Source organism: Lynx canadensis, chromosome B3 (assembly GCF_007474595.2).
Source record: "Lynx canadensis isolate LIC74 chromosome B3, mLynCan4.pri.v2, whole genome shotgun sequence".
NCBI classification, from domain to species: Eukaryota; Metazoa; Chordata; class Mammalia; order Carnivora; family Felidae; genus Lynx; species Lynx canadensis.
The window spans coordinates 131,249,379-131,273,446 of record NC_044308.2 but is presented as its reverse complement, the minus strand read 5'-3'; the positions used below and the strand labels follow the sequence as shown (position 1 = coordinate 131,273,446).

General features: G+C 44.2%; 1 protein-coding gene across 1 annotated transcript in view; it reads left to right on the top strand.

The window, feature by feature from the left end:
• Positions 1 to 24,068, top strand: part of KCNK10 (potassium two pore domain channel subfamily K member 10) — a 71,660-nt gene that overhangs the window by 22,161 nt on the left and 25,431 nt on the right. The window contains exons 3-4 of the mRNA XM_030319740.2: positions 219 to 336; positions 11,115 to 11,275. Of these exons, the coding sequence (XP_030175600.2) occupies positions 219 to 336; positions 11,115 to 11,275 (279 nt within the window). The remainder of the gene's footprint in view (positions 1 to 218; positions 337 to 11,114; positions 11,276 to 24,068) is intronic.

Below are 24,068 nucleotides of genomic sequence, written 5' to 3'. Positions count from 1 at the left end.
ATGGCACCATACTCTATATCTTTTTTTCCCCACCTAACATTAATTTTCCAATTTTAATAAGTGGGTTTTTAGTATTTCATGTTATGTCTGCACCCGCATTCACATGACCGGTCCCTTTTAGATCACTGCAATTTCTTGAGCAGGGAAAGAATTAGAGAGCTTTGGGTTTTTTTTTAAGCTTTTTAACTGAATTTCGTGCTTTCTTGCTTTCTTTGCAGCATGCCCTTGACGCTGATAATGCAGGAGTAAGTCCAATAGGAAACTCTTCCAACAACAGCAGTCACTGGGACCTTGGAAGTGCCTTTTTCTTTGCTGGAACTGTCATCACCACCATAGGTATTCATTCCTTTGCTAATATCTTTTTTTGTGGGGGCCCCGAGAAACGGCACTTAGTCAATATTTGGTCCTAGAACGCTGGCAGCTTGAGGTTCAAAGGAGGCTTATGAAACACTGCTCGATAAATGCAGTAGTTGTAGGGGCTTTCAATAAAAGGCAAAGCAGACTAAGGAATTTCATTTTTCAAAACGAGAGGCTAGGGAGCCTTTAGTTTGAAAGGACCTGATGAAACGATCAGAATAGAAAATCAAAATATGGATTGGTCAGTTGAGCTCAAATTCCTTTTCAAAAATTGTACTTTTTTTTACTACTAGGGTTGTTAACGAAAGAATCCAAAAGTTCTACGAAGTTTGTTAATGAAGCACAACCGTTTCTGCCCCTCTGCCTTTCCTCACCTCCCCTGGGGCAACTGCTCTCCTCTCTTTTGATTATTTCAACATTCATTTCCCTGTCTTTAAATATTATACTTGTATTGCCACTTCCAGAAGTTTCAGTTTTAGAGATTATTTCTTGACTTCCAGTTGTGAAAGGTGAGGTATCAGAGTGGTCCCCCCATCCATGGTTTTTTCTGTCTATGGTTTCATTTACTCTCGGTCCACTGTGGTCCAGAAGCAGACAGTCTTCCTTCTGATTCATCATCAGAAGGTCAGTGGTGGACTCGTGCTACATCACAATGCCTGCATCATTCACCTCACTTTATCTCATCACGTCGGCATTTTATCATCTTACATCATCACAGGAAGGGGAAGGGTGAGTGCAGAACAGTGGGATATTTTGAGAGACCATTCACATAACTTTTATGACAGTGTATGGTTATCATTGTTCTATTTCATCATCAGTTGTCTCTTACTGTGCCCACTGTATAATTAAACTTTATTATAGGTATGCATGGATAGGAAGAAACATAGTCTGTATAAGGCTTGGTACTGTCTGTGGTTTCAGGCACCACTGGGGTCTTGGAACATATTCCCTGTGATTCTCTTTCTTCCCCTCTGCCCTTCTGTACAGGGCTCTCTTCCCATCCCCCTATCTTCCCAATATGGTTTAATTCGATCAACAGTGAAGGTTTGCCTTATTTTGACCAGGTAAATGCCCTTTATAACTGATCCTATGGTGATCTGTGATTACCTCTTCCCTGCACCGGTTTTTGTCTTATATTTGCGTGTGTCTTTTTTCTGATTCTTGGGGAGTTTTAGATTTTTGTGTTAGGGGTTAACTTTATAATTATAGTCATATGTCATAAACTCTGTATTCGCTTTTTTAAGCAGTATTTGCTAGTTCTCTATCACAGGTGAAGACATCTCTTCTCTCACACAATTTTAGTCGATACCGTCCTTGTAATGCTTACTTTTAAATTGTTAAATATGCTTATGCTTCTATTTGATGATTTGCCCACATCGAATGATAACTCTTGGCTCTCAGCTGTGACGTAGAATGCAGTCAGTGAACTTACTCAGCGTCTCTACATCTTTCGCACTTGGGCTGTTGGGTGTTACTCACTGGATCATTCTGTAACGTCAGAGTCTGTGATTTACATTGTGTTCTGTTACCTGATACTCACATGTGTTTTAGTCCTGGTCCCACAGTTATATATTGTCAATGTTCAGCCCTCGTTCTTCTGCTGTGGCTTTTCTCATCACCACTTAGTTGGCTCAAACTCATCTTCAAGTAGTTGCCTTATGAAGGGCTCATAGGAGGGGCACCTGGGTGGCTCAGTTGGTGAAGCGTCAGCCTTCGGCTCAGGTCATGATCCCACAGTTTGTGAGTTCAAGCCCCACTTCGGGCTCTGTGCTGGCGGCTCAGAGCCTGGAGCCTGCTTCGGATTCTGTGTCTTCCTCTCTCTCTGCCCGCCCCCCTGCTTGCATCCACTCTCTCTCTCTCTCTCAGCTTTGCTCAAAATATAGCCTTACCCTCGAGGGGCAGTGTGTCTGGAAATGAAATCTGTGACTCACATTTTATTTTTTTGAGGGTCTTCTGGGTGATAATCCACTCTTTTCTGACGTCTGTGCTGCTGGGGAGAAACCTGATGCCAGCCCAATTTTTCCCCCTTTTAGAAGGGATTTTACTTTGTTGCTTGGCTACACAAGGGGCCGTTTCTCTTTCATCTGATAATACAAGTAGGTTTTGTCCCTTTTATTTCAGGAAAGTGTTCTTGATTGTCATCTTTACACATATCCTCTGCCATGTGGTTTTGGTTCTGTTCTTTGGGAATTCTGACTATACATATATTGTCATTACTTTGCCTGTCTTCTGTGTCTATCATTTTCCACTATTCCTTTTTAAAAATTTTTAAAAATGTTTTTATTTGTTTTTGAGAGAGAGAGAGAGAGAGAGAGCACGCAAACAAGGGAGGGGCAGAGAGAGGGAGACACAGAATGAGAAGCAGCCTCCAAGGCTCTGAGCTGTCAAGCATAGAGCCTGACGCGGGGCTTGAACTCGTGAACCACAGGAGCATGACCTGAGCAGAAGTCAGACGCTCAACTGACTGAGCAACCCAGGCACACACCCCCCCCACCACTCCTTTTTAACTCGGAAAATGTGGTTTCCATTTTGTTCCTGTTATCTTCTCTCTTCCTTTCCTGTTTTTTCACAGTGCCTTTTTTGCCATGTGCTCCTTCCAATTTTATTTTCATTTTTGTGATCATTAGGGGATATTTTTTCCTTTCGTATTTCTTTCCGGAATGCCATTAGCTCACATTCCATCTTCCCTTGTTATCTCACTGTTTCTTTCCTGATTTCCGGCTCTTCTGCTTTGTGGTTTTGCTGCGATGGTTATTGGAGGTGATTACTTCACAGGTGGTCACACGTTTTGTCTGGTTGAGGCAGCGTTTTTTGACTGAGTGCTTTTCACCTGTTGGTAATATTGTATATTATGTAAGTTCCATGCCCAGTGTGAAGCCCAATACAGGGCTTGAACTCACGACCCTGAGATCAAGAGTTGGATGCTTAGCCGACTGAGCCACCCAGGCACCCCTCTTGCCACAGTTTTAAAAAACAGAAGCTTTGTATTTATGCTGGACCGGTTTCCTTTCGAAATACTTGATGCCAAAAACAAACGATATTCCCGATCCAGCTATCTGCTGAAAGATTCTGTGCGGCCGGAGGAGGAGAGCCGGGAGAGGTAGGGTAACCTTCTAGGTAGCACATCTTTGTCCTCTTTTCTGCTGCCACAGAGAGAGAGGGTTTCCTGCAAGTGTGACCCATCTATGTGATTTTCTGTATAGTCCTGCCTCTTCGGCTTTTTTCTGAACCAGATCAAGTTCAAGGGGGCTTCTGCTGCTTTCTCTCTTCACCCTGTTTTCTACACTTGGTACGAACAAAGATAGTTCTTTTGAAGTTCAGAATGAGAGCCTCACCGTCATAATTGGATTTTTGCTGGCACTTTCTGGGATTTTCTACTGATGGGCCTTTTCTTCCTTCTCTGTGCTTCTTCTCTTTATTGTTTCCCATATGGTGTCGGTCCAACCCTTTTGGTAATCCTTACACACATGGGGGAAGCTATAAATAATATTCCTCTCCCAGCTCTGCTGAAAGTGAGAGTTTTCTGCCCCTCTACAAAAGTTTAGTCACATTGCAATAAAAATTCTCATTCAGAAGAATGGGAGACACATAGCATCGAGAGGCCCCTCAGCCCTGGAGGTGGAAGGATCGTCATTAACTCCTTTTATGCTCTCTGGGAGGACCTCCCTTGTCTGTTGCTCTCTGAGGCCCAGCTATGCCTTCCCTCTCCTTACCCTTCACGACCATCTCTCAAGTGGGTGTCGGATAGTGTGCCCTCCTTGGGCACTTTGATGAGCGACTCCCTATTAGTGCAAGTTTCCAAGGTTGAGGACTGTTTTAGAGGCATAGGCTTCTATGTTTTTAGAAGTTATTGTTTTTAGACCTAGCCTTTAGGACCTGTATTATTTCTACATTGGTGCATTCAAGAAAGTTATATGCAGTGAGAAAATTTGGGATGAGAGAGAATTGGCATTTCTTTTCAGAAAGTCCTTTAATCTAATTATAGGACATACCATGTTCACATTTGCAAATATACAAACATAGTAAAATCAGCTCTTACACATGTTGGAGGTGTGCATCACACTATAGTGGGATTGGGTCCTAGAAGCCTTTTGACACTCCAGGCAAGACTGGATCATTTAGTCCACAACTCACAGCTCCCCACAGAGGAAGTGGCACCATTTGATATAAGGGCAAAAAGTGCTATAAAACTCAACGGCACCCGAGAGCATCCCTGCAGTAGATCAGAGAAGACCAGTGTCAGGTTAAATTGTGTCACCAGTCTGGTCAGTAAGAGGGAGAAATGTGTCATGCATTTTTGGAGGATTTATAGTAAAAGGATTAAAATTGAGGCAGTCTGGGCCATTTCAAGAGGTACATTTTGGAAGATGCACTCCAGTACCCAGTGTTGGATCCATGAGACATTAGTATGTGTTAAAGAAGACAGAAAAAGAAAAAAAAATCCCAATTTTCTTGCTTTGTAAAATGGCTAAATCAGTGGTCTGCTGCAAAACACTATAGTTACATTGGAATGCACACTGATGGTATTTATTGTGTCAACTTGCTAGGATCCCAGGGGCTTGGTTTATTAAACGACAGCGTTCATTGAGCACATGACCTTTTGTGATGGGGAGTGGTGGTTCCATGTGCCTAATGAGAAACATTTGATATGTAATATGTGCTGCCCTTTTTAATGTATGTACACGGGAATCTTTGACTTTGTGCACATCACTCTTAATCCTTGGTTTCTGCTGCCTGGGTTTCACTTTATACACTTATATACACTTGTTTCCTGATAACCATTTCCTGAGTGGCACCCCTCCCCCCCATGCTTGGCTTCCAGGCCTCAGGGGATGAATCATCTTTTCTAGACCAAGAAATCTAATACTGTGCATGTGCCTGGCCAAAGTCTTTAGTCCAGAGACGGGCATGAGATCTCGAATAGGCCAATAAGAAACTCAGTTCCTGGGCTTTTGCTTGAGCTTTGGAGGAAATGACTTCCTCTTGTTCTTACTGGAGTAAATCTGGAAAGAGATAGGCACAAGACACTGGTAGTCATTTCCCTGGCTAGACTTCAGATAACACTAAAGAAGCAGAGGAGGAAAGACAGAGTGATAAATGGGGTCCTGCTAACATCTTTTGAACTTTAGGTGGAGCTACCCACGAGGTGTTAAGAAATAAATGTTAAATCCCTTATTTACTGGGGGCAGTGCATTTCTATTTTTGCTTAAGCAAGACTGCATTGGGTTTTCTGTTACCTAAAACTGAAAAAATCCTAAGTGACACACACTTAATGGGTCAGAGATCACGGAGGGTCCATAAGGGTCCTCTGGTCTGGGTGGCCCGTGCCTGACTGTGCTGGTCACTGTACCTGCAGGCACTATCTTCTACCTTTTTTGGGCCACTCACTCCTGATGGAGAACATCCTATTGGATGAGCCTGTGGTTCAGGTACCTGTGTCCTGGTGACCTGGGAGGCTCTGGAGCGGGAGGCAGGACACTCTGTCATATCTATGAATGAAGACCCTTCCCAAAAGTCAACAGGAAACTAAAACCAAGCATACAAACAAAACACAAAGCAAAAATAAAATCCAACCCGAATTAAAAGTCCACTTTACTATCATGGCTCAGTATTATTGCTAGAGATTAGGTCCTTGTTCTATTCGATGGTAAATTATTGTCTCTCTGACCCTCCCTTTCTCTTAATTGAAAAATAATACACTGTAAGCTGAAAATCACGGAGCTGGCTAAATTTTACCTCTAGAATGGAGGATATTTCTAAAATCCTACAGTTGGAGAATTCTAAGTAAAGCCTTAGTACAATGTTGGTAAGAATAATGAGGTGAAGAAATAATGTGATTTTTTTCCCTTCAATTATTTGGTGGCAAATTCATTCATCACACGTGGTAGCAAGGCTTATAAGAAAACCCAGAGTCCTCAAATTCTTCCAGTTCTTGAGAAATTTTCCACTATTTAGGAGTCAGACAGTGGGGTAGCTGGAGCTAAGGAGCTGTCTTTTCTTTATTTGTGAACTATCCAAACATTTGCCTATTTACTTGAGTTCCTATAATTTGTGATGTAATATTGTAGACAATTCCCCAAATCGCTGAGGTTCTTTGAAAAACATGATCTCTATTGGATTCCACTGGATACACCATCCATACCATAATCACATGTTGGAAGTTTAAGCCATTTCCATTTTGTGATTGTGTCCCACTGTGGTGTGAAGTCTTTGTGTGTCGAGTGTGGTCTTTACCTCTGGTTGTCTCCTGGGGAGGATCCCCCGAGGGGTTGTGGTGGCGAAGGGCATGGACTTTTTAAAGGCTTGCCAAATTGCTTTCCAGAAAGACTCTCATGAGCCACATGAGGTTATGTACTCGTCAGACGCAAGAAAAATGTGTTCATTATTTAGAATGTGTGTAGAGAGTTCTTAGGAATAACAGTCTTTTCTGAAAAGCAGTGATACTACTAAGCATCAGGGGTCCCTTTTAGCTGAAGGTATCAAAGTACTTCTTTTTAAACAAGGTTTTCTTATGTTCAGATACACAGGCAGACTTACAAGTGTGTAGCAAAAGGGAATATATTCAGGCACTTGTCCAAAATAGGAGCCACGTCAGAGGAAGACCAGACTCTGCTCAGTCTTTGCTGAGGGTGCCCTGTCCCCTGTCCCCTTTGTCAGTAACTAATTCTGATGTGGGGAAGTTCCACCTGCCCTTGGATGTTGGCTCTGATGGTGGGTTCCCACCAACTAGGGTTTCTAAGCGGGAGGAATGCTGCTCACTCCTTTGTTCAGATGCTTTCCCACAAACCATTATTTGTAGCAGGGCAGCAAATGACAACATTCTTGTCAACAGCTATGCAATGCTAGTCTCGAGGCGTTTTTGGGTTGAGTCACCTGACTCCACTCATATCAGAGAGAGCCCCTGGACAGGTCCCAGATAGCAGCTAGTAACTGTCACTTGCCTGATGACCTCAGTTAAGAGTACCTGCGCCAAAGTACCTGAGCAGATAGTTCTACGTAAAGCAGCACCTGAACGGGATGCTAATCTGTGGCTTTGGAAATAGTCACTGAGGCCGACATTTAGTGAGTGCTTCCTAGGTGCCAGGCACTGTGCTCCACAAAGTTATCTCACTTAGTCTCACATTAAGCATAGCCAGTAGGTACTGTTATTAGCCTCAGTTTACCGAGGCTCTGAGATGTTAAGTAACTTGGCCAGTATCTCACGACTAGTAAGCAGTGGAGCCCAGCTTTGTTCACCAGGGCCCAGAGCAGAATGAAAGTGTGGTCCCTTGCTAAAAAATGATTAAGAACATCAAAATGGCACCAGCAGATCAATACACCAAGCATGGGGCCCTTCTTAGTGTGGGTGCACAGATTGCACTCCCAGAAAACCAGTTCTGCACATGTAAGACAGTCTGGGCCTACAATGCACACTTTTTAGCCAGATAACAGGCTGAATGGCACACGGTTGTGCAAAGATTCTGCTTAAATAGCAAATGCAGGTGTTATGTGTGAGCTACTCAGGCAGTCTTCTTTAAACATGAGCTTTCTCTTCAAAAAGGGCTTGGAACTGGTTTCTAGCCAGAGGTGAACACAGTGAAGCCCTGCCTTGGTCCTTCTCATTTGTAACAGATGGGCCTTGCCGGGCTGGTCATCTCCTGCCAGAAGTCACCAGAAGTCGGTTGGTGGAGTAGCTCTTTGGACTTCTTTTGCTTAGTCCAAATTCCTGTGTTCTCCCTGACCAACTGCCTCTCTCGCTGCCACGTCACCCCATCTCGTTTCCCAGATGTTGCTGGCCCTAGCTGCGCCAAGAGATGCCCACACCCCAGATGCAGCTGTGGGCCCACCCAACTCCCTGTGCCAGCCCCACTGGCAGTACAGACATTCTGTCCCCTTGTCCTGGCACTGCGGGAGAACAGCAGAGTTTCTGGAGGGAAGAGAGGAGCCGGCCATCTGTTTTCTCCTGGGGCTTCATCTTCCTGGAGACGTATTGCTCAGAAGCGACACCTTCCTACAGAAAACCCCGGGCAAGATGATAATTGCTACTACTTACTGAGTGCTTACTTTGTGTCATGATTTACATGTATTTAATCTCTACAGGCAACTCATACTTTGCATGTAACCCATTTTATCTTTAATAGCTACAAGGCAGGTGCTGTTAACAGCCCGGTCTCAGAGGAGGAAAGTGAGGTGGAAAAGTTAGGTAAATACCCAAGATCTGAGAGTCAGTAAGTGGAAGTGTCAGAACGGGAAGCTTTGCGGTCTCTAGCCATGAGCGTCCATAACCATCACTCTGAACTTCAAAGTTCTGCCAAGGATTTTGGAAGGATGGGCAGGGAAGTCCAACAGGCCCGGTAAAGCAGAGCCAAAAATCCAGGAATGTGGCCCTCCCATTGCCTCAGAGCAAACATCCAAAATGTGATTCATCTGGAATTTTCCCAGAGTGACAGGATTGAGGGTTCCACTGGAACAGCTTTTCCATATAGACCATCAGAGCCAGGGGACACGTGCACACATGTGCACACACACACACACACACACACACACACATGCACACATGCATAAACACAGCATTACTCAAAGATGGCAATTACCTTATGCCCAGTATGAAGTGATGGCCTTAAATATATTTAAAGACTTATTTAAATATTAGTGAATATTACTCTACTTGTGTCCTTACCCGAGAACTTTAACTTCGTTTCAGTGTTCTAGTCTATGAAACACTGAAAAAGTAAGGAGCCAATTTCAGTAATGCTACTAGTGATAATACTACTTTGCACTGGTATAGTACCTTACAGTTCACTGATTTGTGCCCATTTCCCTTGAACTCCTCTCATCCTGGGATTTGTAGAGGTTAAATGCATCCGAGGACAACCAAGTGGAATGAGGTCGAGTTGAATCTGGAGCCTCTGTCTTCTCGCTTCTTTGTCATGCTCCTTGGATGCCACCAGAAATTCCCTGAACACAGTCCTTACCCAGACGGTGGGGCAGATCTCACAGAAAGCTGGGGCAAGAGTGTGTACCTCTTGTCGGGGCTAATAAGACGCCCATTATTCAGCAGGTTCAAAGCCTCAATTTGTTTGCCTGTGCTGTGTCTGCCGTATGTTTCCTTCTCAGATACTCAGACTAAGGAAAACCTACATTCTCTGACAGTAATCAGGCAATACTGAGACAGTCAGGCAAGAGTCATAAATGTTTTTACAGGTCAATATCCACCTCTATAAAGTGAAGCTGGGTAGGCACATTTATTCCCCTTTCAATGTAAATCAGATTATTCTAGAGGGGAATTCTTAGAAAAATGGTTTTGTCCAAGTTCCTGAAAGCACCTGAAAAAAGTTCCAGGAGCCTTTTTTTTTTTTTTTTTTTGCACAATTAAATGGCAGTGGTGGTGAGTAGAAGAAATGCAAGACGAGGAAGGCTTGCCTGAACGCTCATTTAAGAAATGGAAACTGTAACTGAGATAATTCATGATAAGAGGTTTGAATGATTCTGACAAGAAAATTGGAAAGAAAAATAGCCAGGTGACTCATCACCCGAAGGCAGACAGCAGCAGCGAGGTCTCTAGGCTCATAGGAGGTGGAGGATGGGACCGCATCAACATTATCCTTGACTGCGCTGCACCCCTAACATAACCATAACCATGAGCCCAGTAACTCACCCATCGCATGGATCTAGAAACAGGCCCCACATGAGTTACCCTGTTATGGGAGAATAGTTGGATGACTATCTGGGCGCCAGTTAGCATAACATTGCAATACTCATTGGCATGAAAACTGAATAGCAAGTAATTTAGATTCTCATCTCTTTATAAGTCACAGTAATACCATAGCCCCTCCCCCACCCCTGCTTTTTTTTCCAGCCCTACTTCCATTAGTCTCATCCATCTAGTGGAAACCCAGTGCTCACTATACAGAAGTTACTTATGTAATTGCAGAATTCTTAAGAATGAAGATGCTGGTATTTTCAAGCACTACTTGAAATATACATTATAGCCATGACTATAAAAAGATTCTTTTATTTTCAAACATCCATTCCACCAATAGATATGTATTTAGTGTTTGATAGCCCTTGATGCAGGAAGCGGGTGGGAAGAGAGGCACGATCCAGAGACGATGTAAAGTTCCCAGTAAGGAGCAAAAGCCAAGCAGAGCTAAACATCACTCATTGTGAGAAGACGCACAGTCTTCCTTCCCTGCTCTGCAGTTTTCAGGTGTCTCGGGGTGGGACTGTACGATCCATGGGTCCTTTCCAAATTTGTGCCAGGCCACATATCCTCCTTAGTGCGGAGTATCTGTTTCCCTATAGAGCCAAATATCGGGGGTAGCCAAGTCTGTTGGGTGAAGGGGATGCACATGAGATGAGACTATAAAGGAGAAGCTCCTTTCAAATCTACAAAGGGCAATGGCGAGCCCTTCGTGGATATTCAGGTCTGCCTGAACCAGGCATGTCCAAGATGTTTGGTGTTTCTGAGGTGGATGGTACCGATTTCCATCAGCAATGCAATTCTGGGTGACAGAATTGTAATCTGTGTAATCTAATTAAACACATGAAGATCCAGGAAAGCCGGATCTCCTTAAAACTGTTTCCAAGGAGAGAAGAGAGAGAAGCAATGGAACAACGTTCTGATTGCTGGAGGGCCTTTGAAATGAAGCTCTACTCCCCGACTGCTCGTGGAAGTGCAGAAATCCTTCCGTCTATCTGTGGGTTCTCTGGTTCAGCCCTCTGATTTCTCTGCCACCTCACCACTCTCCCTCTCTCTTTTTGATATTTCTCACCAGGGTATGGGAATATTGCTCCGAGCACTGAAGGAGGCAAAATCTTTTGTATTTTGTATGCCATCTTTGGAATTCCACTTTTTGGTTTCTTATTGGCTGGAATTGGAGACCAACTGGGAACCATCTTTGGGAAAAGCATTGCAAGAGTGGAGAAGGTCTTTCGAGTGAGTACTGTGTCTATTCACACCCTGACCTCTGCGATCCAATTGGCTTTTTAGCCTGACAGGATCCAGAAGGAATTATCAGGATGTAATCGTATCATTGTCACTTTTGAAGGAATAATGTTATGACCGTGTTTTCTCTTTTGGCCCACGGTGGTCACAGGTACTGTGCCTAAAACTCCTTTCCCTTCAGCAGCTTCCTTCTTGACAGTGTATTTCCAGAATCACAATACAAGAAGGTTAAGTACAGATTTGCCAAAACAGGTTTTCTGAAAATGGGAGAAACACTTAGTTCCGTTTTAAAAATGGAAGATTGGGTCCTAAGTGTGTTTGCAATAAAGTAGAGGAGTAAATCCATTTATTTTGTTATTAGAACTTATTTACTCCTTTTTGTGTCCAAGTGTGGCGTCTTTAGGCTGATCCTAGCTTCTAAGACCCCTTCCAGAAGCCTGCCTTGTCTAGATACTGCGTTGTGCTTTGTTATTTGTCTCTTCATGGTCTCACCCTATCTCCCCACGCCCCACCCCCACTTCTGAGTGCTCCCTCAGCAATAGTACACTAATGTACTAATTTATACTAAGATGTTGATGATTGCTATTGTCTTAGTGGGTTTTTTCCACTTGAGAATACTTACCTTTAAGCAAGGGACAAAACCTCAAGAAATTTATTGGTATGTGAAGGAGATGTGATTGGGTTGGGGTTCCCAGTGCCCTTTAACTCACACTTCTCCATATGATTTCACAGATAACTTGTTTGGCTTAGATGCAATGTCATTTCTGCTCTTTTTCATTATTGACCTAATTCTCAAGTCTTTCAAACCTGCTTCAGGGAGTTGTTTCTGATGATGTCTAATATTTAAAAAATGACAGTCTGACTGAGAAGCATCTGGGTGGCTCAATCGGTTGAGCATCTGACTCTTGATTTTGGCTGAGGTCATGATCTCACGGCTGTGAGATGGAGCCCAGCATGGCCCTCCTCACTCAGCCTGGAGCCTGCTTAAGAGTCTGTGTTTCCCTCTCCCTCTGCCCCTCCCCTGCTCGCGTGTTGTGCTCTCATTCTCTCTCACAAACAAAACAACGCAAAAAATAAAACTGACAGTCTAAAGACCTTTTCAGATTCTAACAGTGATGGGCAAAGATAGATCAGTGGTGAGTTCTTTTTTTTTTTTTCTTGTAACAATCATATAATTTATTTTTTTTATATATATATGAAATTTATTGACAAATTGGTTTCCATACAACACCCAGTGCTCATCCCAAAAGGTGCCCTCCTCAATACCCATCACCCACCCTCCCCTCCCTCCCACCCCCCATCAACCCTCAGTTTGTTCTCAGTTTTTAACAGTCTCTTATGCTTTGGCTCTCTCCCACTCTAACCTCTTTTTTTTTTTTTTCCTTCCCCTCCCCCATGGGTTCCTGTTAAGTTTCTCAGGATCCACATAAGAGTGAAACCATGTGGTATCTGTCTTTCTCTGTATGGCTTATTTCACTTAGCATTACACTCTCCAGTTCCATCCACGTTGCTACAAAAGGCCATATTTCATTTTTTCTCATTGCCACATAGTACTCCATTGGGATAAAGAAATTGTGGTATATATACACAGTGGTGAGTTCTAAAGCTGCACTGGTTTTTCTCTCTGAGACAAGAAATTGTGACTTTAGAAAGCAAGGGAGCTCCCCAGGTGAGCACTTTCAAGTTTGTTAAAGTGGAGTGGAAGAATAGGGCAGGAGAGCTGGCTTAGAGTTGCCTCTTCTGAGCTCAGTGATCCTGGGTTTACAGTGATCCTGCACTGTTTACTCATCAGCGAAAGAGGAGGATAGAATTCGAATCCACTTGAGAAGGTTTTGGTGATGATTAAATGAAATAATGTATGCAAGAGAACTTGGCAGAGAACAGGGCCAGACACACAGCGTTCAGATCTGCTGTGTGTGTGTGTGTCTCCCAAAAGAAGCCCTTATTAGCGGGATAGCCATCCATTCAGATTTCATCTGAGGAGCTCAGGAACACGTGGATTTTCCTGGAATGTCCCATAACCTTTGCTCCTGGGCTGCTGGCTAGCCAGCTGGCTCATTAGAGCATGCACTTGGGCTCAGTGGTCACCATGGAAACCGTCAAGGCTCAGCTTCTCTGCTTCTCAGATGTTCAGGTCTCCCTAAACCAGACACGGCAACCCCATCTCCAAGAGCCGTTTTGAACTTCTCGGAGGTGCCCTTTCAGCCACGGCCTCATGCCCCCACTCCAAGTTAGACAAAAATGAATCTGGCAGATTGAACACTCAGAAGAACAGGATTCAAATGGAGAAATGACTGATCTGGCATTTTTTATTTTTATGTAGCTTCTCCAGATCTCAGTTTCCTTATTTGTAGACAGAAAGGATTGCACTAAAAGCTTTTGAAATTCCCCGTTAGAAAAAAAAAAAAAAAAGAAAGAAAAGAAAAGAAAGAAACGAGTTACTGTATTCTAAATGAAGGAAGAGATTGCAATCATTCTGACCACATCTGCTGCTGAATTTGGGGACTTAGTTTCCCCTAGGGAATTTTGAACTACAAATAGAGAGTACTATTCTCCTTCCCTTAAAGCTGCCTCTCGGGTGAATCTGAATCGTTCAGAGGACCCTGGGACAGAGCCTTAAAAACCTTGCATTTCATTTTTATGCTGATGGCACACTCAGTCCCTTGCAGCTCCATCAAGGACTGGGAGTCTTTCAGGAAGGAAACAGCAGTATATTATGGAATTGGCAACATGCGACATATGCATTTGCCCGACACCGGAGGGTGCTGCTGGAAGGGGTGACTGTACTTCAGGAATATCAGACGACTTCCTGAATACACAAACAACTGATTCTGCAGTTTGCTTGCCGCCTAGAGTTTGGGTGGAAAATCTCAAAGGTCTTTGCCATTCATTTATACTACATCTCAAAGGCCAGTTCCCCTTAGGTGATCAGTTGAAAACTGAAAGTGTTATAAACCAATAAAAGCTTGGGGTTGTGGAGTTCAGCCCCTGTGGGGAAGGTCCTTTTTTTTTTTTTTCTTTTCCACCTGCTCAAGGGTTAAGTCTTTTTCTTATCTGCTATGTTTTCCCTCAGCTGTAGGGAAGAGATTTTTAGTGGAGTAAAGATAAAATAGAAAATGTACTTCTGGGCGCCTGTATTTTGCGGTGTAGACACAGGAGTCAGATAGAGATTAAAGTGTTTAAAATGTCAGCTTTATTGCTGGTAAGCTAATCAGAGAACGTAGCTTTTGCTTTGATGCCAAAAGGACTTATTAACCACTTTGCCCTGAATCAGAAGGACTTCCCTGCTGTATTGGTTTTCTAATGATGTGTAACAGATTATCACAAGTGCAGAAGCTTAGAACAATACACGTTTATTGTATCCCAATTCTATAGGTCAGAAGTCTGGGCAGGCTTGGCTGGGTGCTATGCTCAGCATATCTTGGAGCTGGGCTCTGGATCTGGGGAGGAATCTGCTTCCAAACTCGTTCAGGTTTTGGCAAAAATCAGTTGCCAGTGGTTGTAGGACTGAGATTCTTGTTTCCTTGCTGGTTGTCAGGTGGGGGCCATTGAGAGCTTCTAGGAGTTAGCTGGGTTCCTTGGCACATGGCCCCCCCATCTTTAAAGCCATCATGGAATCCTTCTTGTGTATTGTATCTCTCTGACTTCCCTCTGCCCCTCTGCCACCAGCTTGAGAATGGTGCCCTGCTTTTTAAGGGCTCATGTGACTAGATCACATGATAATTCCGTCTTAAGAATAACTGTGCCATATGACACAACATAGCCATGAAAGCAATAGCTCATCCTACCAGAGGTTCTGGGGATTAGGGTGGGATATTTTCATGGGCCATTTTGGAGATTTTGTCTCTTCTAGTCATTGGCAGCACAGGCCTCCTTAACGAGAGCAGGGTTAGCCCCACTAAATTTGCTATATCATAGAGAGGAGAACAAAGTATGCCTCTATGTAGCAGATGGTTTCAGATGGGAGGGGAAGGGGACTGAGGTGGAGGAACTCAGTCCCTTCTGCTGTGTCACTTGTCTGATTGAACAGTGGAGGTCGAGGCCTGGAATGTTACTCTGGGTGAAGTCCTTCCACTTAGAACATGAGACCAGGAGAGTGGACATTGCCCCAGTGCTAATTAACAATGGCTTAAAAATTCAACACTTACTTACCCTGGAGAGGGAAGAGCCTAGAGGAAGGTTGGTGCGTCAGTTCCCTAAAGGCAGGTTAAGGACTGTGGTACCAATTCCGATGTGTGGATGTTCCCCCAACACCACCAGGCAATTCTTTGACACCTGTTGAGTGTCCTACAATTCAACTCAATTCTGACTCTATCTACCTGGAGAGCACATCAGTTCAGTTCCCACAGGTGAAGGGCTCAGTTCCACAAGATCTCCCTTCACTTCAGATGCTGGTCACAAGTCCAGGCTGTTACCTGTGCTTCTGACCACATGGCTATAGATTAGGGGTTCCTACGACCCCATCCTTGAGTTCAATAAATCTGCTAGAATGTCTCTGGGGAAGTTGGGGCCTGACACAGTAGCACATAGAAGCTTTCTGGTTCACCAACCTGGAAGCACCCGGAATCCCCTCCTTTTGGATTTTTTTGGAGGCTTCATTACATAGACATGATTGATTCAATCATTGACCATTGATGACTGATTCAACCTCCAGTTCCTCCCCTCTCCTCAGAAATCCCATCAGGGCGTGGGACTGAAAGTTCCAAACCTCCCCCATCCTTAGGTGATCCAAAAGTCATGTCATTCACATAACAAAAAACACCTTGGTTACTCTTATCACTGGAAATTCCAAGGGTTTCAGAACCTCTGTACCAGGAAAGACCAAATTGTACCCATGTTTTGTTCTCTGTTTCTGCTCTGCTGTCCTTGGCATGTTGGCTTTTCATCTTCAGACTTGTTACTGCATGGCTTGCATGATGACTGCCTCAGGACCACATATGTTTCCACTCAACCATATTTAAGGCAGGACAAAAGATCTCCTTGTATTGGGAGAACTTTCCCAGAAGTTACCCTGTAGACTTCCCTCTGTCTCACTGACCAAAATGGGGTCACATGACCATTCCCAACTGCAAGAGAAATTCAAAAAGTAAGGATCTGACAAAGGAGAGTGGGATTTACTGGTTTAGACCAGTAGTTCTCAAAGTGTGGTTCCCTGGACCATCAGCATCAGCATCCTCTGGGAACTTGTTAGAATTGACAATTCATAGTGAAGTTAGAGCCCAGCAATCTGTGTCCACCAAGCTTTCTAGGTGATTCTGATGCCTACTAAAGTCTCAGAACTCTTGGCACAGAGGACTCATGCTTCATCTCCTGGGGCTGATGAACAAAATGAGAATTCTAGTAGAGAAGAAGAAGTTGGGCTAAACACACGACAGCATCTGGCTCAGGTGTCTGTCAACCACTAGCCACACAGACCACTCATAGGGAAGCTGTTCTCCCTCCTTGCCATAAATCAGGTGGTCTTTGGGATCTTTGAATCAGTCAGGGGAGACTAGCTTATGCTGGAGACTAGCTTTCTCTCACCCTTGCCAGGCTGCTGCAGCCCCAGCAACCCTCCAGGCTGAGGGAGAGAGCTGGACATTGCACAATGGCCCTAGGAGCTTTGACCTCCAGTCACAGCCCATTGGTTCCAACTAGTCCCTCAGCCCCACCCACTACAAAAGGAGCCTGGAATGCATTGTTTGATCTCCAGGAAGTGGTTTCCAGGTTGGGAAAATGCATGACTACTAGTAATACCTGGGATTACCTGTGAGCCCCACTCTAGGATGACAAGGGTCCTTAAAATTTAGATATAGATGGCCTGTGGGTCACTCTTTGGGGAACACTACTCTGTGAGACTCATTTCACTTGCCTAGACCCACATAGTGAGTTGGGGGTGCAGCCTGGACTCGAGCCAGCCTTATCCTCTTCCCGGTGGGCCAAAAATATTTACGGTCAAATGTATTAATCCATGCTGTGAAACCAACGTGGAGTTTAAGATTTTGGACATGTCATGCTAATTCGTAGAGATGATTTTTAAGTATTTCTATAGCATAAAGTAAAAATACTTCTTCCTGGGTCTCCAGAGGGAAATCTGGGCAGTTAGCAGGGAAAGATAATTATTTGGGATTAAATAAGGCTGACCTTGGTTTCTGAAGCAGATTTTGGAAGCGGGAAGCTTCTCTCTCCCCTGCGGTGGGCTGGCTCTTGTGTTGGGCCAGGCTGACTGTGACCTGATAGGATGCTGTAGGAAGGCTGGTCAGGTTTTGGACTGGATCCCATGTTCTTGGTCTGAGCTGGACTTTGGCCTCTGGTGGGAAGCAGCTGCCTCTTTTTATCAGGCTGAACAGCAAGCTTTTTGATATTACCTTTAGAACCAAGAGACTCTTTTTTTTCTTCTTTGGTCTCTTCCCCCAAGGATACAGCAGAAATGTTTATTTGCCTTTGGAGCCACAGGAGCCTGGGTGTAGCTGACAAATAATAACACATTACCCTAGGCTTAACAGCACCATGATTGCTTGGGGACTTTAGAGCCTGTGAAATGCTTAGGATGGGGTGATGACAGTCTCAATCTGCTAATGATGTACAATTAGTGGGCCAATCAATCACTTTGGATTGAAGGCAGGAGGCTGGTGGTGGAAGCCAAGGACTGCAGGAGGCCTCTGCCATGTGCCTGGCATGAGTCGGAAAGACTTTGAAGGACACACATGGCGGGAGCCTTCTGTTACTCATGAGTGGTCTCGGAGCTTGCCCGCAGGAGCAAGGGGGTTAAATGAAAAGAATTATTATTTCAAGAAGATAAAAGCTCTTGTTTTAGAAACTGGGTGTTCTTTTCAGCTCTGTGGGTTCAACTACAATTTCCAATTCTATTAGTAGTGGAAATATTCATTGGGGTATTAGTTATGCACACCAGCCTACAGAGGTAGGGGAAGGGTGAAGTCGTGGGCTGAGTGCCCAAGTGTGTGTGTGTGTGTGTGTGTGTGTGTGTGTGTGTGTACACGTGTGTGTATGTGTCTGTTTGCCTCTGTAACATGCCTGCACTAGGGCATATAATGTATTAAAAATTCCTGAGAAATAACTCAGTAGAATTCATATTACATGGATAATGTGGGTTTATTTTGATCAGAGGGAAGATCCTGGTTTGAATGTGAACAATTACTCTCTTACTTTCCCTAAGGGACTAGAAGGAGGTGGGAGGTAATCATTTTAAGACGCAGAGAAAGTAAATATTTTTAAAGCTTTATCAACCAGGTGTCTTCTAAATTAGTTTAAGGATATCGTGTGGCTTTCATGATAGGCCCAGCTGTGCACTTGGGACAAACGACATAAATGACATCCACAAACTAGACTGCACAACATCTCTTAGTGACAGCCCGTGACACAGTCTGTCCATGAATGGCCCCCTTTTTTCTGTCTTCGTGTAATGCAGGGTTGCTCAGTCTTGGCACTATTGACATTTTCGGCAGACTGTTGTCACAGGACCTGCCCTGTGCATTGCAGGATATTTAGCAGCGTCTCTGGCCTCTGCTCACTAGATGCCAGAATCATCAGTGTCTCCAGTTGTGACAGCCAAAAACATCTCCAGACATTAGTAGGTTTCCCATCAAGGGCAAAATCGTCCCCATTAAGAACCACGGCTCTGCTGAGATGTAAGGGGTCAGTTAACCCACAGGTCCCAAGATGCATGCCCGGATCCCCTGACTGAACCTTCTACTCAAATTCTAGTATCCCCACCAATGGTTTTAACTAGTTTTTCAGTGCTGGTGTCATTCCTACCCAGAGTGCTCCTCTCTCAGGTGGGTCCTTAAAGAGGGCTTTAGCGATGTTATGCTCTGGGAATAAGATCATTTCTTATCAATGAGGGAAAATGCCTGGGGACTTCACCCTGATGAATACACATAAAGATAGATTGTTCTGTTATTTTTTAGCAGGCAAACCATCTCAGCACTGACTTTAACTGACCCCATAGGGACTAATCTAACGTGTGATTCTTCCTCTTTTTCAGTTTATCTTTGATAGCTGGCCGGTGTCCCTTTGGTGTTTCCTGTTGCCATCTGAGATCACTGTAGGCCTTAATGGCTCTTAAAATGCATTTGCAAAAAAATAAAATAAAACACAATGAATCTTCACCTTTTTCTATAAACATTAAAGCTATCAAACTCTACCTAAAATATAACTACTTAAAATACTGCTCACATAGTGTTTAACATTTAAACATTTTTAAGTAGCATTAGCGAAGTCTCTCTCTTTCTGGCAAGATTTGATCACAGATAACTTCTGGGAATCTGATTGTTACTTAGGAGTAACCAACCCCTTGTGAACTTCTGTATATAGGGACCTTTGTGGGGAGCCTTGGATTGGTAGGATCTGGTTGAGGTCAGACTGAGTGTTATGGCACTACAGTATCGAAGTCTAGAAATGAGTTGCTAATCTGCTTTGAGAGTGTACTGTATGCTAGACCCTGGGTTGTGGGCTTTACCCAGAATAAGTTGCACAACAGCCTTCCCAAATAGACCATTATCATCTTAATCTTATGAGATTGGAAGGCTTAGACTGGTTCTGTGCCCTGCCCCCAAGGTCACCCAGCCCATAGGTGACAGAAGAAGGATTCCAAAGGAGGTGGCCCTGCCCCAGTGTGCATGCACAGACTTAGTCTTTCCACTTCCTTCCTTCCTTCTCTTGTAAGGTAGGAATAGCATCTGATGGTTCAGAAGGGTCTCCATGAAAGGTGTAAGACCTGGGGACAGACAAAGATGGCTAGTTGAGGAGAAGTTAGTATTGGCGTCTTTATCTGTTTTCCAAAGATTTTAGTTTTCCAACTTTATATGATCCATCAATACTGTGAATCAGATCGTAGCCCCTGATTCTTCTCTGTGCACCTGAGCTATTTCCCTAATGCTGGCTCGTTATCAGCAAACATCTCTTTCTTAGTGTTCCCTTCTCTTGGAGATTAAGCTAGGATTTAAATGCCCCCTTGTTCATGTCTGCTATGTGACTAATGTGAAAGTGAGCTTCTAAAAGAGGGGCTTATGCTGTCCCAATGGCTGTCTCATTGGGGGCCACCTGCGAGAGGTGTTGCCAGGCAGATAATATTCTCCATTCTTGATTCTTCCACCTCATTGTCCCCCTTTGTACAACTCACTCAGTGTTGACAATAAGAGGAACACACAGCTCAAAGCCAAGCCTCTTGGTCATCTGTGCCAGCTGGTCTTGCCCTCAAAAGCATTCTCCTTTTTCTGGATTCATTGGGTTGTCTCGACACTCTGCTCCAGGGATTTTAAGAACCTTAGGTTTGAGGAAACCAACACCACGATCTTAATTCCCATTGGGCATTTAACTCGGTCTTAAACTCAAGAAATGGTCATCTTATAGAGGAAAGTGTCTGGGAAATTTTTACGGACATTCATTATCTGCTAGCACTCGCCCACCATTAACACACAGTCACTTCCCAGAATCTTGGGGGTTTTATTAAGACATTTAATATCTTTGCATGTTGGGGCCACCAAAAGTCTAGTGATGCTTTAGATCTACCACATGGGAACCTGTCTCTAAAACTTCCAGGTACTTTTGAGTTAACGAATTTAATGCAAGAATTTTATTAGGACTCGCATTTTTTATCGGTCTCAAAAAACCAACGTAACAGGTGGATGATTTCCCACGTTCACCCTTCGTCACCAGTTTTCACAGGCGAGTTTGGTCGGGCTGGAAGGCGCTGATTTAATAACAATAATAATCCTTTGCCCTTTTATGGAGTTCTTTACTCTTTTGGGGGGGATTACATATATCAATGTAACCCCTCCTCCCCCTTTTTTTCCGCATTTAGCCTCATGCTGCTTCTGTGAGTCAAGCAAGTGGTAACCCATTCGGTGCGGCTTCCGACAAATTAGGTTCCTAAAAATTGAGAGACGCTCTGGTTGAGCTGAGTCTGCCCATCGCAGAGCTGGGTATATGATCAGGGCGTTTACACCACGGCGGCACTGAAGGCAGTTTCCGAGTGACTGCATGTCAGTAGTCATTGATAAACTTCTCATGGCTTTAGGAAAGGGAAATTGTTTACAGTACATCCTCACTGGGAGGAGTGCCACTGTTGTGAACACTCACCCCAAAGAGGCAGCTCCCTTGTGGGTGGCTACCTGACAGGCATAGGATGGTCACACTGATGAGCAGGTTCTGATAGCTCTGTGTAAGGCAGGGCTGCCCGAATTAAATCTAGCCTAGGAAATGTGCATTCCTGTTAGAGGAAACACACTTGGTCTCTCTGGAGGAAAATGCTTTGCTTTTTATTTTCTGCAGAGAGCTACATTGGTGCATTGTAGCATTTTCGACTTAATGGTTTTGCGCTCTGACTTGGAAGTTTGCTGCTCAGTCTTAGTCTCTTGTTAGCATAGAGCTGTGGTTCTCACCCTGTGGGTGGTGGGTTCCCAGGGGCCTGAGGTGCTATTTTCAAGGATCAGAGGATTGCTTTTTGTGATGCAAACATCGCTGGTAGACAGAATAAACAGTATGTCTCCTTCATATATATGCTACGCTTTTTCAAATGTATGCAGAGGAACCATCATCAAGAATTCCATCAGTGGGTAGGAAATGTCCTACGGTGTGGGTATTGAGGAATTTCTTTTTAATGTTCAAAAGGAATTCTTATACTCAAAAAAGTTGAGTACAAAGGGGCAGAGCGACATTGGCTTTTCAAATCAGTGCCGTTTCCATGTCATTCTGGGTTCTCTTTTTTTCCATAGAATTAACATTTTTGTCCTGGCCATAATCACTGTTTCAAAGAGGTTGTCGTCTCATTTAAGGTAACCCCAGGAGTCAGTGGGATACTTTAGAGCCTGCTTCATTGTTTTTCCTTATGCCTATTTTTTTTTTTACCGTGAGAAAATATATATAACATAAAATTTACCATTTTAACCATTTACAAAGGTACCGTTCAGTGGCATTGATTACAGTCATATCCTTGTGCAAAACTCACCACCCTCTGTCTCTAGGACTTTTTCATCCTCCCAAACTGAGACACTGTACTCATTAAATGCTAACTCCTCATTCTCCCCTCCCCCAGCCCCCTGGCAATCTCTATTCTACTTTCTGTCTTTGCCAATTTGACTACTCCGGATCCCTCATATAAGTGGAGTCATACAGCACCTTTTGTGACTGCTTTATTTCATTAGCATAGTGTTTAAGGATTCATGCATGTTGTAGCATGTGTCAAAATTTTTTTTTAATGTTTATTTGTTTTTGAGAGAGAGAGAAGAGACAGAGCAGGACAGGGGAGGGGCAGAGAGAGGGAGACGCAGAACTCGAAGCAGGCTCCAGGCTCCACACTGTCAGCACAAAGCCTGATGCAGGGCTCGAACTCACGAACTGTGAGATCACGGCCTGAGCCAAAGTCGGACACTCAACCGACTAAACCACCCAGGCACCCCAGAATCTCTTTCCTTTTTAAGGCTGAAGGATAGTCCACTGGGTGTATGCGTACTGCATTTTGTTTACCTATTCATCTGTTAGTGAACACTTGGGTTGCTTCGCCTTTTAGCTATCGTGAATACCGCCGCTGTGAGTGCAGGTGTCCAAATATCTGTTTGACTCCCTGTTTTCATTTCCTTTGAGTACGCACCTAGAAGTGGAATTGCTGGGTCACATGGTAATTCTACGTTTCATAGTTTGAGGACCTACCAGACTGTTTTCCACAATGCTGCACAATTTTACATTCCCACCAGCAACGCACACGGGTTCCAATTTTCTCTACATCCTCGCCAGCACTTAGTTTCTGTTTTCTTTTTTTTTTTTCTTCAATTTTCATAGGCCACGGAGGTAGCATTGGGTAAATTGCCAGCTCACTGCTCTCACGTCCTGGCTGCCTCAACAGCTGCTGTTTGCACACAGGAGGCAAAATGGAGAGGCTGTGCCTCGTGTTCCTCTTGGGCTTGTCCCCCTGCCCTCCGCACTCACCTCCATCTGTGTCCCCGAGCTTGTCCCCATCCTGCTTCCTTAGCTCCGGCCCCACAGCAGAGCTGCCTGGAGGGAAGGTGGCTCAATGCCAGGCCAACCGGGGCTTCTGCAGGCTGGTGACGTCCGGTTTCCACCTGGCCTTGCTGCCGCTCTGACAGCCTTGTGTGTTTTGCTCTCCAGCTCCCCATCTTGGCTGCTCCTGCATACCTCTCCCCATATCACTTTTTTTTAAAAAAAAGTTTATTTATGTAGAGAGAGACAGAGCCCACGTGAGCAGGGGAGGGGAAGCGAGAGAGAGAGAGAGAGAGAGCGAGAAAGAGGGAAAGAGAGAGAATCTCAAGTAGGTTCCATGCTGTCTGCACAGAGCCCGATGCAGGGCTCAAACTCACGAACCGTGCGATCATGACCCGAGCCCAAACCAAGAGTCAGATGCTTAACCGACTGAGCCACCCAGGTGCCCCTCCCCAGATCACTTGAATAAGCAACTATCAAATAATGGCTTCTGTGTTCTCAACACTGTGGGGTTGAGAACTGTGGCAATAAACAGGAGCTACTCCTTCTCCAGGAAGAAAACAGACCTGTACAAAGACCGATGTCCTTATGAGTCCCGGGCTAGGGTAGGCTGCCTCAGAAGTTGCACTGCCTCAGTGTATGAGGCCTGATCCACCACTTACCAGCCATGGGGCCTTGAGCTTTTTCCTTGAAAAAATTATTTATTTGCTTTTATTTTTTGACTTCAAATTTTTAAAATTAAGCTCTTAATTTTAATTCCGGGGTCATTATCATACAGTGTAATATTAGTTTCAGGTGTACAACATAGTAATTCATCACTTCCATACATCACCCAGGGCTCATCACA